Below are 16,011 nucleotides of genomic sequence, written 5' to 3' on the forward strand. Positions count from 1 at the left end.
GATTGTTTATACATATGTAATCTACAGTCCTTGGGCTTTGATGAGCATCAAAGTTGTTTAGAAATGTTTCCCAGATGCTATATATAATTTTCCTACCTTTGATAATTTATTTTTTCCTGCAGTTCAGCCCAGGTTTTCTGTTAATTGCTAAGCATAGCTTCATCACAAAGCAGTAATAACATACAATTCTATTTATAAAGCAGACTTTCACCCAGTCTCTTCATCATTATCTTGCACATTGGAAATATGTTTTGCTTCTAATTGTCTAACATCTTCAAAAGAATTTTAAATTTAACTCATAGATGCTGGAGAATTCAATGAGAAATCATATTTTATGGAATTTCAATGGGATCTATAAGTATTTTGAAAGCTATAAGTTAACCTTAATTTCTTTTCTTTTTTTTTTTTTTTTTGAGACAGAGTCTCACTTTGTCACCCTGGGTAGAGTGCTGTGGTGTCATAGCTCACAGCAACCTCAAACTCTTGGTCTCAAGTGATTCTTTTGCCTCAGCCTCCCTAGTAGCTGGGACTGCAGGCACCCACCACAATGCCTGGCTATTTTTTTATTTGTTGTTTAGCAGGCCTGGGCCTGGTTCGAACCCACCAGCCCTGGTGCATGTGGCCAGCGCCCTAACCACTGTTGAGCTAGTTAACCTTAATTTCAAAACTAAGATGGTATTTTAAGGTTTCTGGTATGCCATTGGAAATGATGCCCTCCTATATTTAAGTTCCTCCTACTTAGAAAGTAAGATATTAACTCTTTCAGATCATCTGGTATCCCTTTCATCCCTTCTCAAGTTCCTTCTCCTTTGTCTGCTCTGCTTGTGCCTTAGGATGTCCACCCTAGTGGACATCTCCTGGGCTTCCTGTTGCCCAGGGGGAGGCTGCAGCAGCCTAGAGGATTGGAGAGAGGTTGGGTTATTACTTCCCCTCCTTGCCTTGTACCTGGTAGAGGTGGTGTCACTTCACAACTCAGCTTCTATAATGCAGTCCGTTCTCCTCTTTTCTAGCTCTCACTAGGTTCCAGTAACTGACCCCTCATCCTCAATCCTCAGTCCCTTCAGACTTAAGCTTCCTGCTGCTGCTAGTCACTGGATACCTTGCCCTTCCTTATTTGTTCCCTTAACTCTTAACTAAACCTCTGTATACAGTCACTTCATTAAGGAATCTTTATTTGAACCATCCACGGGTACATTCTGTTTCCTCCAGTACCTTGACTGGCACAGGGCTGAGGGTGTATGGGCAGTTAGCTAGTATTGAGTTCACTGAGACGATAATGCAGGGATTTTGTGAATTAGTATCATCAGTCTCTATTGCTATGGCAGAGAACTGTAGAATGTTAGGAGGGGAGGCCCATTAACTGTGTTTTTAGAAAGATTCTCTCTTGGGCGGCACCTGTGGCTCAGTCGGTAGGGCACCGGCCCCATATACTGAGGGTGGCGGGTTCAAACCCGGCCTCGGCCGAATTACAACAAAAAAATAGCCGGGTATTGTGGCGGGTACCTGTAGTCCCAGCTACTCGGGAGGCTGAGGCAAGAGAATCGCTTTAAGCCCAGGAGTTGGAGGTTGCTGTGAGCTGTGTGATGCCATGGCACTCTACTGAGGGCCATAAAGTGAAACTCTTGTCTCTACAAAAAAAAAAAAAAAAAAGAAAGAAAGATTCTATCTCTAGAATAGGCAAAAAACTGTTGTAGGTTGTAGAGAGAGCACTAATATGAATTCTGAATACCCTTTGACTTAGAAGGTAATCAGGTTTATTTTTCCCTCTTATATTTCATTCAGATGAACTAAAACCCTGTTTTTGGAAGCGACTGGGTTGGTCGGAACCATCCAGGTAATGAGATGTCACATGTTTGTAGGTCAAAGTTGACCGTTTATAGACAACATGAGCAGACTTAAAACATTTACCAGTGTCTCAATAAACATTAAGACAAAGACTTGAATTCAGGCAAAACTGCTCAATTTTTAAAAGATTAATGGTTACATTTAATTAAAATATAAGGTGATCTCACCCAACAGGCACAATTTAAGGGTATATGGCACACCTCTTGTGTAGAAGGGCCCAACTACAGCTTGGACTCTACCTAACAAACAGAAACAGTGTAACCTAATCATTTTTACTCTCATGTTACTCTGAAATTTTAAAAAATATGAGATGAAATTAATGCCAACTTTGATTACGTAAGTGATAGATGCAGCCCACGAACAATTTTTATATGGAGGGAATGCAGGAGATGCTTTCATGATCCACTTTTGATCATAATCCCTCTTGATTATAAAGATGAAAATCCCCTTCCTTTGAATTCAATTGAACAGAAAGAGGATGTTTATGTTTTTGAGAAATATACATACCAACTTGCAACTCCCTTTTTTGTTCTTTAAAAACATGTGCACAGGATAATCGTGCTGGATCAGAGTGACTTGTCAGACTGACTGGAACTGGATCGTAGATAGACTCCTGGCCTGGGTTTGAATGTCCTGGTTGTGAGCTCCTCTCTTTGTCGGCTTCAGTTGCTGTCAGGGCAGCAGGTACAGGTCTTAAAGACATATGGTTCAACCTTGTGTGTTGGCAGCACATTCAACCATTTGTTTTCAGTTAAGTTTCTGAAAGTGAGAGATAGTTTTGTTTGCAAATTTTTTTTTGATATGCCCTGAATGGCTTTTGGTTTTGTTGATGTAAATTTTTGAAAACTTTTAAGTCCTGTTATATAATAAAATGTTTGCTTTTAATATCTGTGAAGTTTCAGCTGTGAAAGATGTATTTCTGTGTTTGAGTTGTTGGGAGTTGGGGAGAGAACTGCCACCCAATGAGGCCTCAATTTCTGTCATAAAGTTTGACAAATAGGTCGTTACTGCTACCATTCATTGTATAAACTGGCTGAAGTCATCCATGTTTTTTTTTTTGAGACAGAGGCTCATGTTGTTGCCCTTGGGAGAGTGCTGTGGCATCATAGCTCACAACAACCTCAAATTCCTGGGCTCAAGTGATTCTCTTGCTTCTGTCTCCTGAGTAGCTGGGAATATAGGTGCCCACCACAACCCCTGGCTATCTTTTAGAAATGGGGTCTTGCTCTTGCTCAGGCTGGTCTTGAAGTTGTGAACTCAAGCAATCCACTTGCCTCGGCCTCCCAGAGTGCTAGGATTACAGTTGTGAGCCACTGTGCCTGGCCTGTTTCCTTCCTCCTTCCCTCCCTCCCTTCCCTTTTTCTTTTTTTTTTTTTGAGACAGAGTCTCACTGTGTCACTCTCAGTAGTGTCGTGGCATCACAGCTCACAGCAGCCTCAAACTCTTGGGCTCAAGTGATTCTCCTGCCTCAGCCTCCCAAGTAGCTGGGACTATAGGTGCCCACCACAATGCCCAACTATTTTTAGAGACAGAGTCTCACTCTTCAGGCTGGTCTCGAATCTGTGAGCTCAGACACTCCACCTGCTTCAGCCTCCCAGAGGGCTAGGATTACAGGCGTGATCCACCGGGCCTGGCCATCCATGTTTATAACATAAATACCACCTGTCCACGTGGCTGGGATAGCCATCCTCCCATTCCAGCTAGAATCGGTTTACAGTTCTGGTAGCAATAAAATCCTAAGATATTTTGAAAATTTGAAGGTAAACAGACATTATCTTCATATATTTTGGATTGTATACCTCACATCATTAATGTGTTGGGGTAATGACCTCGTAGTAATACTAAGATCATAACATTGTCTCTAATTTAGCCTGTTGTAACTACTGGCCACAACAGGCATACAATCCAAAATATGTGACGTGTGGATTTGGCCAGTAGTGAGCTATGGTGCCACAATACTCTACTGAGGGCGGCAAAGTGAGACTCTGTTTCAAAAAACTAGGCTAGATCAGATTTATATAATTTTTCTACCTCCAATTTGAAGTTTTCACCTATAAATAAAAACCTTTTCTTGGAAACTATGTGCTGTTGTACAGTATTAGCCAACTGACATTTTATTCTTTCTCAGTGAGTAAGTAGTAAACATTTTTTTTTTTTTGTAGAGACAGAGTCTCACTGTACCGCCCTCGGGTAGAGTGCCGTGGCGTCACACGGCTCACAGCAACCTCTAACTCTTGGGCTTACACGATTCTCTTGCCTCAGCCTCCCGAGCAGCTGGGACTACAGGCGCGCGCCACAACGCCCGGCTATTTTTTTGTTGTTGTTGCAGTTTGGCCGGGGCTGGGTTTGAACCCGCCACCCTCGGCATATGGGGCCGGCGCCCTACTCACTGAGCCACAGGCGCTGCCCAGTAGTAAACATTTTTTTAATGAAAACTGAATAATTTTACCCTGCATGGATAAAATGTATTGATCTATTTGGCTATTTTAAAGTAAGGAAACAGGCCAGGTGCTGTGGTGCACACCTATAATCCTAGCACTGTGGGAGGCCAAGGCGGGTGGATTGCTTGAGCTTTAAGTTCAAGACCAGCCTGAGCAAGAGCAAGACCCCATCTCTAAAAAATAGCTGGGGGTTATAGTGGGCATCTATAGTCCCAGCTACTTGGGAGGCTGAGGCAAGTGAATTGCTTGAGCCTAGGAGGTTGAGGCTGCTGTGAGCTATGATGCCACGGTATTCTACCCAGGGGGACAAAGGGGAACTCAGTCTCTAAATAAATAAATAAATGAAGAAGGAAAGAAAAGAAAGAAAGAAAGAAAACAGTTGCTTGCCATTGACAACCAGATAAACAAATTAATTTTATAAATAATAACTTTGTATTATTTGTAAAGCACTCTGGGAATCCTAGATGGGCAGGTTGCTTGAGCTCAGGAATTTGAGACTGGCTTAAGCAAGATTGAGACACTGTCTTTAAAAATAGCTGGGTGTTGTGGTGGGTGACTATAGTCGCAGGTACTTGGGAGGCTGAGGCAAGAAGATCAGTTGAGCCCAAGAGTTTGAGGTTGCTGTGAGCCGTGATGCCACAGCACTCTACCCAGGGTGACAGAGTGAGATTCTGTCCCAAGGAAAAAGAAAAAAAAAAAAGAAAGAAACAAAAAAAGCTAAACATAGGGCGGCGCCTGTGGCTCAGTCGGTAAGGTGTCGGTCCCATATACCAAGGGTGGCGGGTTCAAACCCTGCCCCGGCCAAACTGCAACCAAAAAATAGCCGGGCGTTGTGGCGGTCGCCTGCAGTCCCAGCTACTTGGGAGGCTGAGGCAGGAGAATCGCTTAAGCCCAGGAGTTGGAGGTTGCTGTGAGCTGTGTAACGCCACAGCACTCTACCGAGGGCCATAAAGTGAGACTCTGTCTCTACAAAAAAAAAAAAAAAAAAAGCTAAACATATATAAAAATATAAGGACTATAATAGTAGATGTATTATGATACATGATAAATTATTGTCCCATTATCTGTTAGTGTTCATAAATGATACAGGCCCTATACAAACTCCTGCTGATAAGGACTGTAATCTCCTATATACAGAGTTGACTCTTTCTGGTCAGTGACTGTGTAATATTGGCCAATATTAATAATAATAATGTTGGCAGATACTGTTCGTTGGTTATAGAACAACCATTAAGTGCCGATTACTTTATATACATTAATCCTTTTCTTGCGCATAGCAGTCCTAGTATTTTTTTTTTAGTATGTTCTCCCACTCTCATTAGCTATTTCAGTGTTCTAACCCTCCCCTTTCATCAACACTCAACAGATGACTTTATTTCCAACTTTACAGAAAAAATAGAAGCCATCACATGGGAACTAACTCGGCTTCTCATCACCAAAACTACTAACATGACCATATCTCTCTCTAGATGAATATGGTTGTAGGTGAAGCAGTCTTCCTTAACTAGAGATGGACCTGTTCCACATCTATTATTTCCACTTTCCCTCCTGTCCTAGGCCAGTATCATTTTTTTTGTCGACTTAGGACTATTTTTCCCAGGTTATCTTCTATTTCAGCAGCTTCAACCCCTTCTTTTTATATATATATATATATATATTAAACTGTGTTAGTTTTTTATTGTTGTTGCAGTTTGGCCGGGGCTAGGTTTGAACACACCACCCTCAGTATATGGGGCTGGCGCCCTACCCACTGAGCAACAGGCACCTGCCTCAACCCCTTCTTTATGAGCTTTTTATCAGCATTAACACCCTTGGATTTTCCTATCTTTATAAAGTATTCCCTGGATCTCTCCTCCCTTTTGGCTCCCGTGTCATCACTTTCCTCCCACGCACTGCAGTTATATAGTTGCCTCCACCTATCTTTAGTGCCTGATCTCCCACTCACTCCTCAATGCACTAGAATCTGAATTATTCTTCTAACATTTGTTAGCAGTCACTAAGGTCATCTGCGACTTTCATGTACCTGAATCCCATGGACACTTTGGCCTCATTATCATTTTTCACTCTCTTAGGCTATTTTGTTGGTTTTCCTTCTGTCTTTCTGGCTACTTCACCTCAGCCTCCTAAAGAGACTCTGACCTCTATCTTTTCTCACTTCACGTTCTCCTCCTAAAAGACCTTCACTCTCATGACTTCAATTAGCATGGGACTGACAACTCCCAGATTTATGAGTCTAGATCTAGACTTCTCCCCTGAGCTCATATGACTACCCATATAGTCAATGTCTCCACTTGGATGTCCTTCAGGCATCTTGCTGACATATCCAGAACTAAACACATAGTCTTAACCTCCTCTACCTCCAGCATTTCCCCTTACAATCAGTTATTGTCCAGTCAGCCACTCAAACCAGAAACCCAGGAGCCATCTTTGACTCTCACCCCATTCCTTTACACTTTACATCAAAAAATCAATCATTAGCCAGGGGGCATGTGCCTGTAGTCCCAGCTACTAAGGAGGCCTCAAAAATACATGTCTCTTTTATCCACCTTTTCTCCATTTCAGTTGCCACTACCCTCCCTCATTCACACTACTAGTAACTCTTATTTGAGTTGTTACAATAGCCTCCTTAAGTGGCGTCTTCCATATGATCCCACACTCAATGTATCTTTTTGAATGATTCTGTGTGCCAGGCACTGCTGTCAGTGCCAGAGCAACAGTGACCAAAGCAGAGCCTCAGCAGTCCTGTAGCTAAATAAATAAATAGGTCACCATAGCAAATGCTATGAAGAAAATAAATAGGCTTAGATGATAATGAGGGGTGGGGGCAACTTATCATTGGGTAGGGCATTCAAGGGAAAGCTGCCCCAAAGAAGTGACCTTTGATTGGCATGGTAAGAAAAACCCAGTCTTACGACTTTGGGGGAATGAGCATCCCAGCAAGGGGAAGAGCAAATTGCAAAGGCTCCATGGGAAACAACCAAACTGAAACAGTAAAATGCCAGTGTGGTTGGAGCAGAGTAATGTGTGGAGAGACTGGAGAGAAAGTGAGGCTAGAGGCTGAGCAAGGAGTTATAGGCCACAGTAAAAAGTGGAAGTCCAGGGCGGCGCCTGTGGCTCAGTCGGTAAGGCGCCGGCCCCATATACCGAGGGTGGTGGGTTCAAACCCGGCTCCGGCTGAACTGCAACCAAAAAATAGCCGGGCATTGTGGCGGGCGCCTGTAGTCCTAGCTACTCGGGAGGCTGAGGCAGGAGAATCGCTTGGGCCCAGGAGTTGGTGGTTGCTGTGAGCTGTATGATGCCATGGCACTCTACCAAGGGCCATAAAGTGAAACTCTGTCTCTAAAAAAAAAAAAAGTTGAAATCCATGGCTCAGCGCCGCCTGTAGCTTAAGCGGCTAAGGCGCCAGCCACATACACCAGAGCTGATGGGTTTGAATCCAGCCCAGGCCTGCCAAACAACAATGACACTACAACCAAAAAATAGCCGGGTGCTCAGGAGGCTGAGGCAAGAGAATCGCTTAAGCCCAGGAGTTGGAGGTTGTTGTGAGCTGTGTGATGCCATGGCACTCTACCGAGGGCCATAAAGTGAAACTCTGTCTCTACAAAAAAAAAAAAATAGCCGGGTGTTGTGGTGAGCGCCTGTACTCCCAGCTGCTTGGGAGGCTGAGGCAAGAGAATCAGTTGAGCCCAAGAGTTTGAGGTTGCTGTGAGCTAGGATGCTACAGCGCTCTACTGAGGGTGACAAAGTGAGACTGTCTCAAAAATAAAAAAAAAAAAGGTGGCACATGGGCTTATGGGCTTTAAAAAGCTCTCCAGGTTACATATTCTAATGTGCAGCCAGGATTTATAACTATTGTCCTAAGGAGAAAATGGGACTGAACACAATGATGTATTTTTATAAAAACGTTTATTGCAGTATTGTTTATAATATCAAAAGATTAGAAATGACCCAAATAAGCTGGGCAAGGTAGCAAGTGCTTGTAGTCCTAGTGCCTGTAGTTCTGTAGTCCCAGCTACTCAGGAGACTGAGGCAGGAGGATCATTTGAGCCCAGGAGTTTAAGGCTGTAATGGGCAATGATCGCACCTGTAAATAGCCACTACACTCTAGAATTGACAGCATGGGGGGAAAAAAATCCTAATGTTGGGCAGTGCCTGTGGCTCAAAGGAGTAGGGCGCCCGCCCCATATACTGGAGGTGGCAGTTTGAAACCCAGCCCTGGCCAAAAACTGCAAAAAAAAACCAAACAAACAAAAAACCCTAATGTTCAGCAAAAAAGGACTGGTTGAAAAAATTACAGAACAAGCATAAATAGATTAATTAGAAATTATGCCATAAATAAAGATTTATTGACACAGAAATATGTCCATGATGCATTATGGAATAATGCTAGCAGGTTTATAATAGGACCCTATTTATGTAAATTTATAATTGTCCACATATGGCAAATACATAGCAAGATACCTGGAAAAATGCTTATTAAAATAGTAAAGTAGGCTCAGCTCCTGTAGCTCAGTGGTTAGGGTACTGACCACATGCACCAGGGCTGGTGGGTTCTAACCCAGCCCAGGCTTGCTAAACAATATGACAACTGCAACCAAAAATAGCTGGGTGTTGTGGTGGGCACCTGTAATCCCAGCTACTTGGGAGGCTGAGGCAAGAGAAGTGCTTAAGCCCAAGAGTTTGAGGTTGCTGTGACACCACAGCACTCTGGCTGGCTTACCCTCGTGCTGTATACCTCATGGAGCCTGAGATAAGAGGGTGACTCTGTCTCAAAATAAATAAATAAAATAAAATAGTAAAGTAGTCCTGTCAGGTAATTTTAACTTTTTTTTTTTTTTTTTTTTGAGACAGAGCCTCAAGCTGTTGCCCTGGGTAGATTGCTGTGGCGTCACAGCTCACAGCAACCTCCAACTCCTGGGCTTAAGCCATTCTCTTGCCTCAGCCTCCCAAGTAGCTGGGACTACAGGCGCTCGCCACAATGCCCGGTTATTTTTTTGTTGTAGTTGTCATTGTTTGGCAGGCCTGGGCTGGATTCGAACCCTACCAGCTCTGGTATATGTGGCTGGCACCTTAGCCGCTTAAGCTACAGGTGCTGAGCCAATTTTAACTTTTTATAGTTCTTTGTAAAACTGCTTTCATTTGGGGGATTAGAAAGTGATTAGAAATATTTAAAAGTCAAATCATCTGGGCACAGTGGCATACACTCGTAGTCTCAACTATTCAAGACACTTGAGTCAGAAAGATCATTTGAATCCAGCCTGGGCAATATAGTGAGACCCAATATAAAAATAAATAAGTAAAATAAACTCAATGGGAGGGAGGGCTATAGAATGTTATAACTAAATAGCTATAAACCTCGCCAATTTTATTGTAGCTCATTTGAAGAAAACTGTTCAATAAAAAATAATGAACAGTTATTTTCATAACTCAGCACCTGCGGATCAAGCCGCTAAGGCGCCAGCCACATACATCTGAGCTGGCGGGTTCAAATGCAGCCTGGGCCCGCCAAAACAACAATGATGGCTGCAACCAAAAAATAGCCAGGCATTGTGGCAGATGCCTGTAATCCCAGCTACTTGGGAGGCTGAGGCAGGAGAATCGCTTGAGCCCAGGAGTTGGAGGTTGCTGTGAGCTGTGATGCCATGGCACTCTACCCAGGGTGCCAGCTTGAGGTTCTGTCTCAAAATAATAACAATAACAATAATAATAATGGAATAGGGACGGGAAAAGCTGGATGGCTGACCAGAAACACCAATTGCCTGACTGTCTTCATAAAGAAGGAAAAGTTTTAGATGAAATAGATAAAACTAAAAACAAATACAGGTGTAATTCTGAGGGAAAAGTACCAGTAAGAAATCCCACAATTCCACGGGAAGAAGTTGCAGAACAGAACAAGAAAGAGCAGGATATTGGCAGAAGATGACCGGGAGAGACTTGTAGCAGCAAGAAGGTAGGTGGAGGAGTTTGCTTCTCCCTCCCCCACATCTCTAGTAGTGGGCTCCCAAGCCACTGGAGAAACTTTCTGCCCATGTGAGCCCATAGGCTGCTGCCAGTGGTCTGGGAACTAATTATAAACAGGGCACAAGGCTCCCAGCCCCACTGGAGCACTTCCTACTCTTGCAGACCTGAGCCAGGACAGCAGGCACCATATAGGTTCTCCATGTTCCTTGTGTTTTTTTTCCTTCCCGGGGTGCTTCAACTACTCAGGTTTCTCCCTGTTCTTTTCTTTCCACATAGGTATTTCTCAACTCCAGCCCAGACTGCAGGATCCACAGTGGTCCAGCAGATCCCAAGTGATTTCTATGACTGTGGGTCCTGGACATTCAGGGCAGATGCCCTCCTGCCTGACTGCTCTTGCTTATTTTCTCCCATACAGACTCTTTTTTGGTCCTTACCCTTCCTCACCTATGGTAGCTGATAGACAACTAAGCCAAAACTCTGAGGTTTCCATAGAGTGTGGAACTCAGGCCTTTCCTCTCTGCCCTGGAGTGGGCTGAAGTGTACTCAGACTGTGACTGCAGCTGGCTGGCTTACCCTGGTGCTGTATGCCTGGTAGCTCCCCTGGAGCCAGGCAGGCTCTGAAGTGGTGGGACATGGAGCCTGCTCAGGCACCCTGTGGGAGATTTGGGATGGGTGCACCTCCCTGGCATAGTCTGGGATTAACCTACTGGGTCTGGGGAGGTGAGGGAACCTGGTGGAGAGATCAGTGGAGAGTGTGTGGTGTTGGTCCTGGCTATGACCTGCTCACGGGGAATCCCTTCCCCCACAGGAGGGCTGCACTCTTGGCTTGGTTGGGATCATGGGCAGGAACCTCCTAGCCCACAGTATAGTCGCAGGGGAACTCAGCTTGTCTGGGATCCAGCCTTCTAGGGATTATTGGGGGAAATTGTGGAGCAGGACACAGGGAGAAGAGTGAGGCTCTGAAGGCTTACAGAGGTAGCCTGTGAACTGCAGAGACCTGACTCTATAAATAGACTCTCTGGCTGAGCAGGTCCACTTCGGCCTCTCTCTAGCAGGGCTCTACCAGAAACTGGCAGCAGACCTTTAATCTCTATCACATCAGCCAACCCACCACCCACTACCCAGGGCATCAGTGAGCTTCTCCTGAGTGACTGGAACCAATCCAGGAACCAGAAACAGCATGTAACTTGTTCCTTCCTACAGATGCCACCTACTGACAGGGAGGCTTAAGCAACCTAGCCACGAATTGCCTTCCTCCTCCCCACACTCTGGTGGTCATGGAAATCAAGAAACCCCCTGGGAGCTACAGGGTTTCTCTCCCAAAGCTTGGGGCACTTAAATTCTCCATCAAGGTGACCAGAGTCTACCATGGACACCAAAGAACATCTCAGCAGCTGCCTTGCTAACACAAACATCAGCCAATAACCAAAGCAACCACAACATAGACCCTCAAAACTTGAGTCTTCCAACTCAAACAGGGTGTGAGTGACTCACAACTCACAACTACCACCCACCATCACTGAGAGGGCATTTCAATCTCAGGAGAAGAAGAAGATCAAAGGGAAGGAGGAAGAGCAGTAAGTGAGGGAAGGAAATAAAGAATAAGAAACCACACACAGGGAAAATCCAACAAAAATCACTGGCAATGTGAAGAATCAGATTGACTCACAATCAATCTGTGGGATCACAATGTAGCTACCTTAGAAGATCCTAACTATAAAGAAATGGTAGAAATAACAAATGGATTTCAGAGTATGAATGCAAAAAACAATGAAGGGAATTGAAGGAAAAGTAGAAAACCAACAAAAGGAAACCCAAAAAGTGACCCAAGAATTTAACAAAAGATAAGACAAAGTCTCCAAAGATCTGGACAAAATTAGAAAGAATATAATAGAGCTTAAAGAAATGAAGGAGTCATTTAGGGAGTTTCAAAACATAGTAGAAAGTTTCAAGCACAGAGAAGAAAGAACCTTAGAGCATCTTGATTCAAGTGATCCTTCTGCCTCAGCCTCCCAAGTAGTTGGGACGATAGGCACCTGCCACAACATCTGGATAATTTTTCTATTTTTAGTAGAGTCAGGGTCTCACTCTTGATCAGGCTGGTCTTCAACTCCTGACTTCAAGCAATCCTCCCACCTTGGCCTTGACCTAGAGTGCTAGGATTACAGACAGGCATGAGCCACTGTACCTGGCTGGAAGACAAGACTCTTGAATTTACCCCAGTCATTTAAAGACGAAAAGAAGAGAGTAAAAAAAGAGCAATCTCTTAGAGAATTATGGGACTACACAAAGTGTATAAACATACAAATTATAGATATCCCCCCAAAAGAAGACAATCTCAATGGCAAGGAAGCTCTAGCTAATGATACTATAACTGAAAATTTCTGAAGTATTGCCAAGGATTTAGACAGCCAACTACTGGATGATATCTAAGCCCAGTTGATTTAATTCAGACAGAGCTTCTTCTAGATACATAGTAATTAACCTGGTCAAAGTCAAAATGAAAGAAAAAAATTCTGGAAACAGTTATAAGTAGTGTCTGATCTAGAAGGGCAAACCCATCAGGGTGACATCTGACTTCTCTATCGAAACTTTACCAGATGGAAGGGAGGGGGCCTCCATCTTCAGTTTTCTCAGACAAAACAATTGCCAGCCTAGGATTCCCTATCTACAAAACTAAGTGTCATATTCAGTGAAGAAATTAAATCTTTAACTGGCAGGCAAACATTGAGAAAATCTGTCATTAACAATACTAATTCTGCAGGAAGTACTCAGACCAATACTTTACATCAGCACAATGGACAACCAGCAAAGTAAGACACCCAAAGTGATAAAACAAGGTTACAAACCGCTACACAACAAGTTAAATAGAAATTCACCCTACATGTCAATTCTCTCAATAAATGGAAATGGTTGGAATTCCCCACTGAAGAGGCACAGGCTGGTTGATTAAAAGAACACTTAAGAAAATAAGAATAGCTAGGACATTTGTTAAACTGATAGAAGTAGGACAAACCCACAGCCGTTATCATATTGAATAGAGAAAAACTGAAAGCATTTATCCTTTTAGAACTGGAACCAAATAAGGATGCCCACTATTTAGCATAGTGCTGGAAGTTCTAGCCAATGTGATCAGTCAAGAGAAGGATATCAAGGGTATCCAAATAGGGACAGAAGAGGTAAAACTATCACTCTTTGCTGATTATATGATCTTTTTTTTTTTAGGGGAGAGTGCGAATGCAGTCCCCCACTACCACAAATTATGTAGTCTAATTTCCCACATTTGGGGAAATTGCAGGGGTTAGCACATCCAGAGTGTAATGGATAAGCCTCGCCCTGGGAAAACCACCTTCGTGATCATGGTATCTCCCCTGCCAGGTAAATATGATGATATGGTCTTATACTTAGAAAATCCCAAGGACTCAACCATTAAGACTCTGGGAAGTCATCAAGAAATACAGTAACATCTCAGGATATAAAATTAGTGTTCACAAATCAGTAGCCTTCATATACACCAATAATAGGCAAGCTGAAAATAAAATCAAAGAAATAATACCTTTCACAGTAGCATCAAAGAAAATGAAATACCTTGGGATATACTTAACAAAGGATGCAAAGGATCTCTACAGAGAAATATGAAACACTGAAAAAAGAAATAGCAGAGGTTGTTAACAGATGGAAAACATACCACGCTCAACATTGTTAAAATGTCTATACTACCCAAAGTAATCTATAGATCTAATGCAATCTCCATTAAAATTTTAATGTTGTACCTTGAAGATTTTGAAAAAACAGTTCTATGTTTCATATGGAACCAGAAAAATACTCCAAATAGCCAATGCAATTCCACAAAATAAGAACACATCTGGAGGCATCATGTTACCCAACTTCAGGTTATACTACAAAGCCTTAGTGATCAAAACAACATGGTACTGACATAAAAAGCGAGACATAGCTCTGTGGAACAGAATAGAGAACCTAGAGATGAAACCAGCTTCATATTGCCATCTGATCTTTGATAAAAGAAACAAAAGCATACAGTGGGGAAAAGAATCCATGTTTAATGGTGCTAGGAGAATTGGTTAATCACATGTAAAAGACAGCATAGACCCTATCCTTTCACCACTTACGAAAATTAACTCATGATGGATAAGAGTTAAATCTAAAACACGAAATTAATAAAGTCGGCCTCTGGAAAGAATTTGTGAAGAAGACCCGCTAGCAATTGCAACAACGCAAAAATATATGTGACCTGATCAAGTTAAAAAGTTTCTGCACAGCTAAGGGCACACACAATCAACATAGCAAAAAGAAAACATTCAGAGTGGAAGAAGATATTTGCATGCCATGAATCCTACAAAGGGCTAATTGCCAGAATCTACAAAGAACTCAACCAAATTAAAAAGAGCAAACAACTCCATTTAAAAACTGAGCAAGAGAAGTAAACAGAATCTTTTCTCATGAGGACAGACAAATGGCCAAAAAACACATGAAAAATGCTTGTTCCTAATTATCAGAGAAATGCAAATCAAAACCACTTTGAGATAATCACCTAACCCCAGTGAGAGTGGCCCACATCACAAGGTCCCAAAGCAAGAGATGCTGGCGTGGGTGCAGAAAGGGGAACATTCAAGCACTCTTGGTAGGAAGACAAATTAGTACAGCCTCTATGGAAAGAACTATGGAGAATCCTCAAAGAACTAAAAGTAAACCTTCCATTTGATCCTGCACTCCCATTTCTAGGTATCTACCCAAAAGAAAAAAGTCATTTTACCACAAGAACATTTGCACTTGAATGTTTATAGCAGCCCAATTCACAATTGTAAAGATGTGAAAACAACCCAAATGTCCTTTAACATATGAATGAATTAAACTGTGGCATATGTATACCATGAAATACTATTCAGCCATTAAAAGGATGGATATTTGGTATCTTTTATAGCAACCGAGATGAATTTGGAGAACACATAAGTACCACAGTAATGGAAAAACAAGTATCGCATGTGCTCAATACTAAATCGGAATTAGTAGATTAAAAACTACATGTTCACTGGGTAGAAAAACTCAGTTAAATTCAAGAAGTGGGGAGGGTGAAGAGACTCAGCAAGTTCCCACCCAAAGGGAATAATGCATGGGGATGTGGTACACCTTCCTAGGTGAAGGAAACAACTACAACTTGAACTTTACCTTACAAATGTAAAATGTAATCTAATATTAATTTGAAATGTTAAAAAGTCATATGAAATTAAAAGATAAAAATAGAGAAGAATGGTCAATGTAAACTATAGAAAAATGAAGCCAGCCATCCTATACCCTCAACGCTTTAGGGCTAATAATCATGTGTTTGGAGATGGGAGGTCTGTGTCTGAGAGAGAGAAAGAGAAAGCATGTGAAAAGGAGATAAAGATAACAGAGTTTTCCATCCAAAATGATTATCTGAATTAGAAAGTCACTCTTTCAAATCAAGAGAGAACCAGAGTGGAGCTGACTAGATAGCTAACAGCAGAGGATCATGAGAAAGGACACTAATTTATTGTGTGACACCCATATATATATGTACCTGGCAATGGTGCAAGTCAGGTAACTTGTCCAAAGTGTACAAATAATTGTTCATGATTGAAATCAATGGTTTTAACTCCAAATTCCTTCTAAAATACTACACTCTCTTGAACTAACATCATGAGACTTTATGATTTGAGCATCCTAGATTCTTACCCCAGGGTCAACCAAAGCATTCATGAAAACTAGAAAAGGTTAGAGCTGT

General features: G+C 42.4%; 1 protein-coding gene and 1 non-coding gene across 4 annotated transcripts in view; one reads left to right on the plus strand and one right to left on the minus strand.

Moving 5' to 3' along the window:
- TEX14 (testis expressed 14, intercellular bridge forming factor) overlaps window positions 1–2,732 on the plus strand; it is an 87,489-nt gene extending 84,757 nt beyond the window's left edge. For all 3 annotated transcript variants that reach the window (XM_053569098.1, XM_053569099.1, XM_053569100.1), the window contains 2 exons: window positions 1,783–1,834; window positions 2,397–2,732. In XM_053569098.1, coding sequence (XP_053425073.1) covers window positions 1,783–1,834; window positions 2,397–2,433 — 89 coding nt within the window. In that variant the 3' untranslated portion in view covers window positions 2,434–2,732. The remainder of the gene's footprint in view (window positions 1–1,782; window positions 1,835–2,396) is intronic.
- Window positions 2,733–13,469: 10,737 nt separating this feature from the next.
- LOC128571404 (U1 spliceosomal RNA) lies at window positions 13,470–13,633 on the minus strand. The gene has a single exon (XR_008375823.1). It is a non-coding gene; the product is annotated as a U1 spliceosomal RNA (small nuclear RNA).
- Window positions 13,634–16,011: the final 2,378 nt, after the last annotated feature.

Source organism: Nycticebus coucang, chromosome 18 (assembly GCF_027406575.1).
Source record: "Nycticebus coucang isolate mNycCou1 chromosome 18, mNycCou1.pri, whole genome shotgun sequence".
Lineage (NCBI taxonomy): Eukaryota > Metazoa > Chordata > Mammalia > Primates > Lorisidae > Nycticebus > Nycticebus coucang.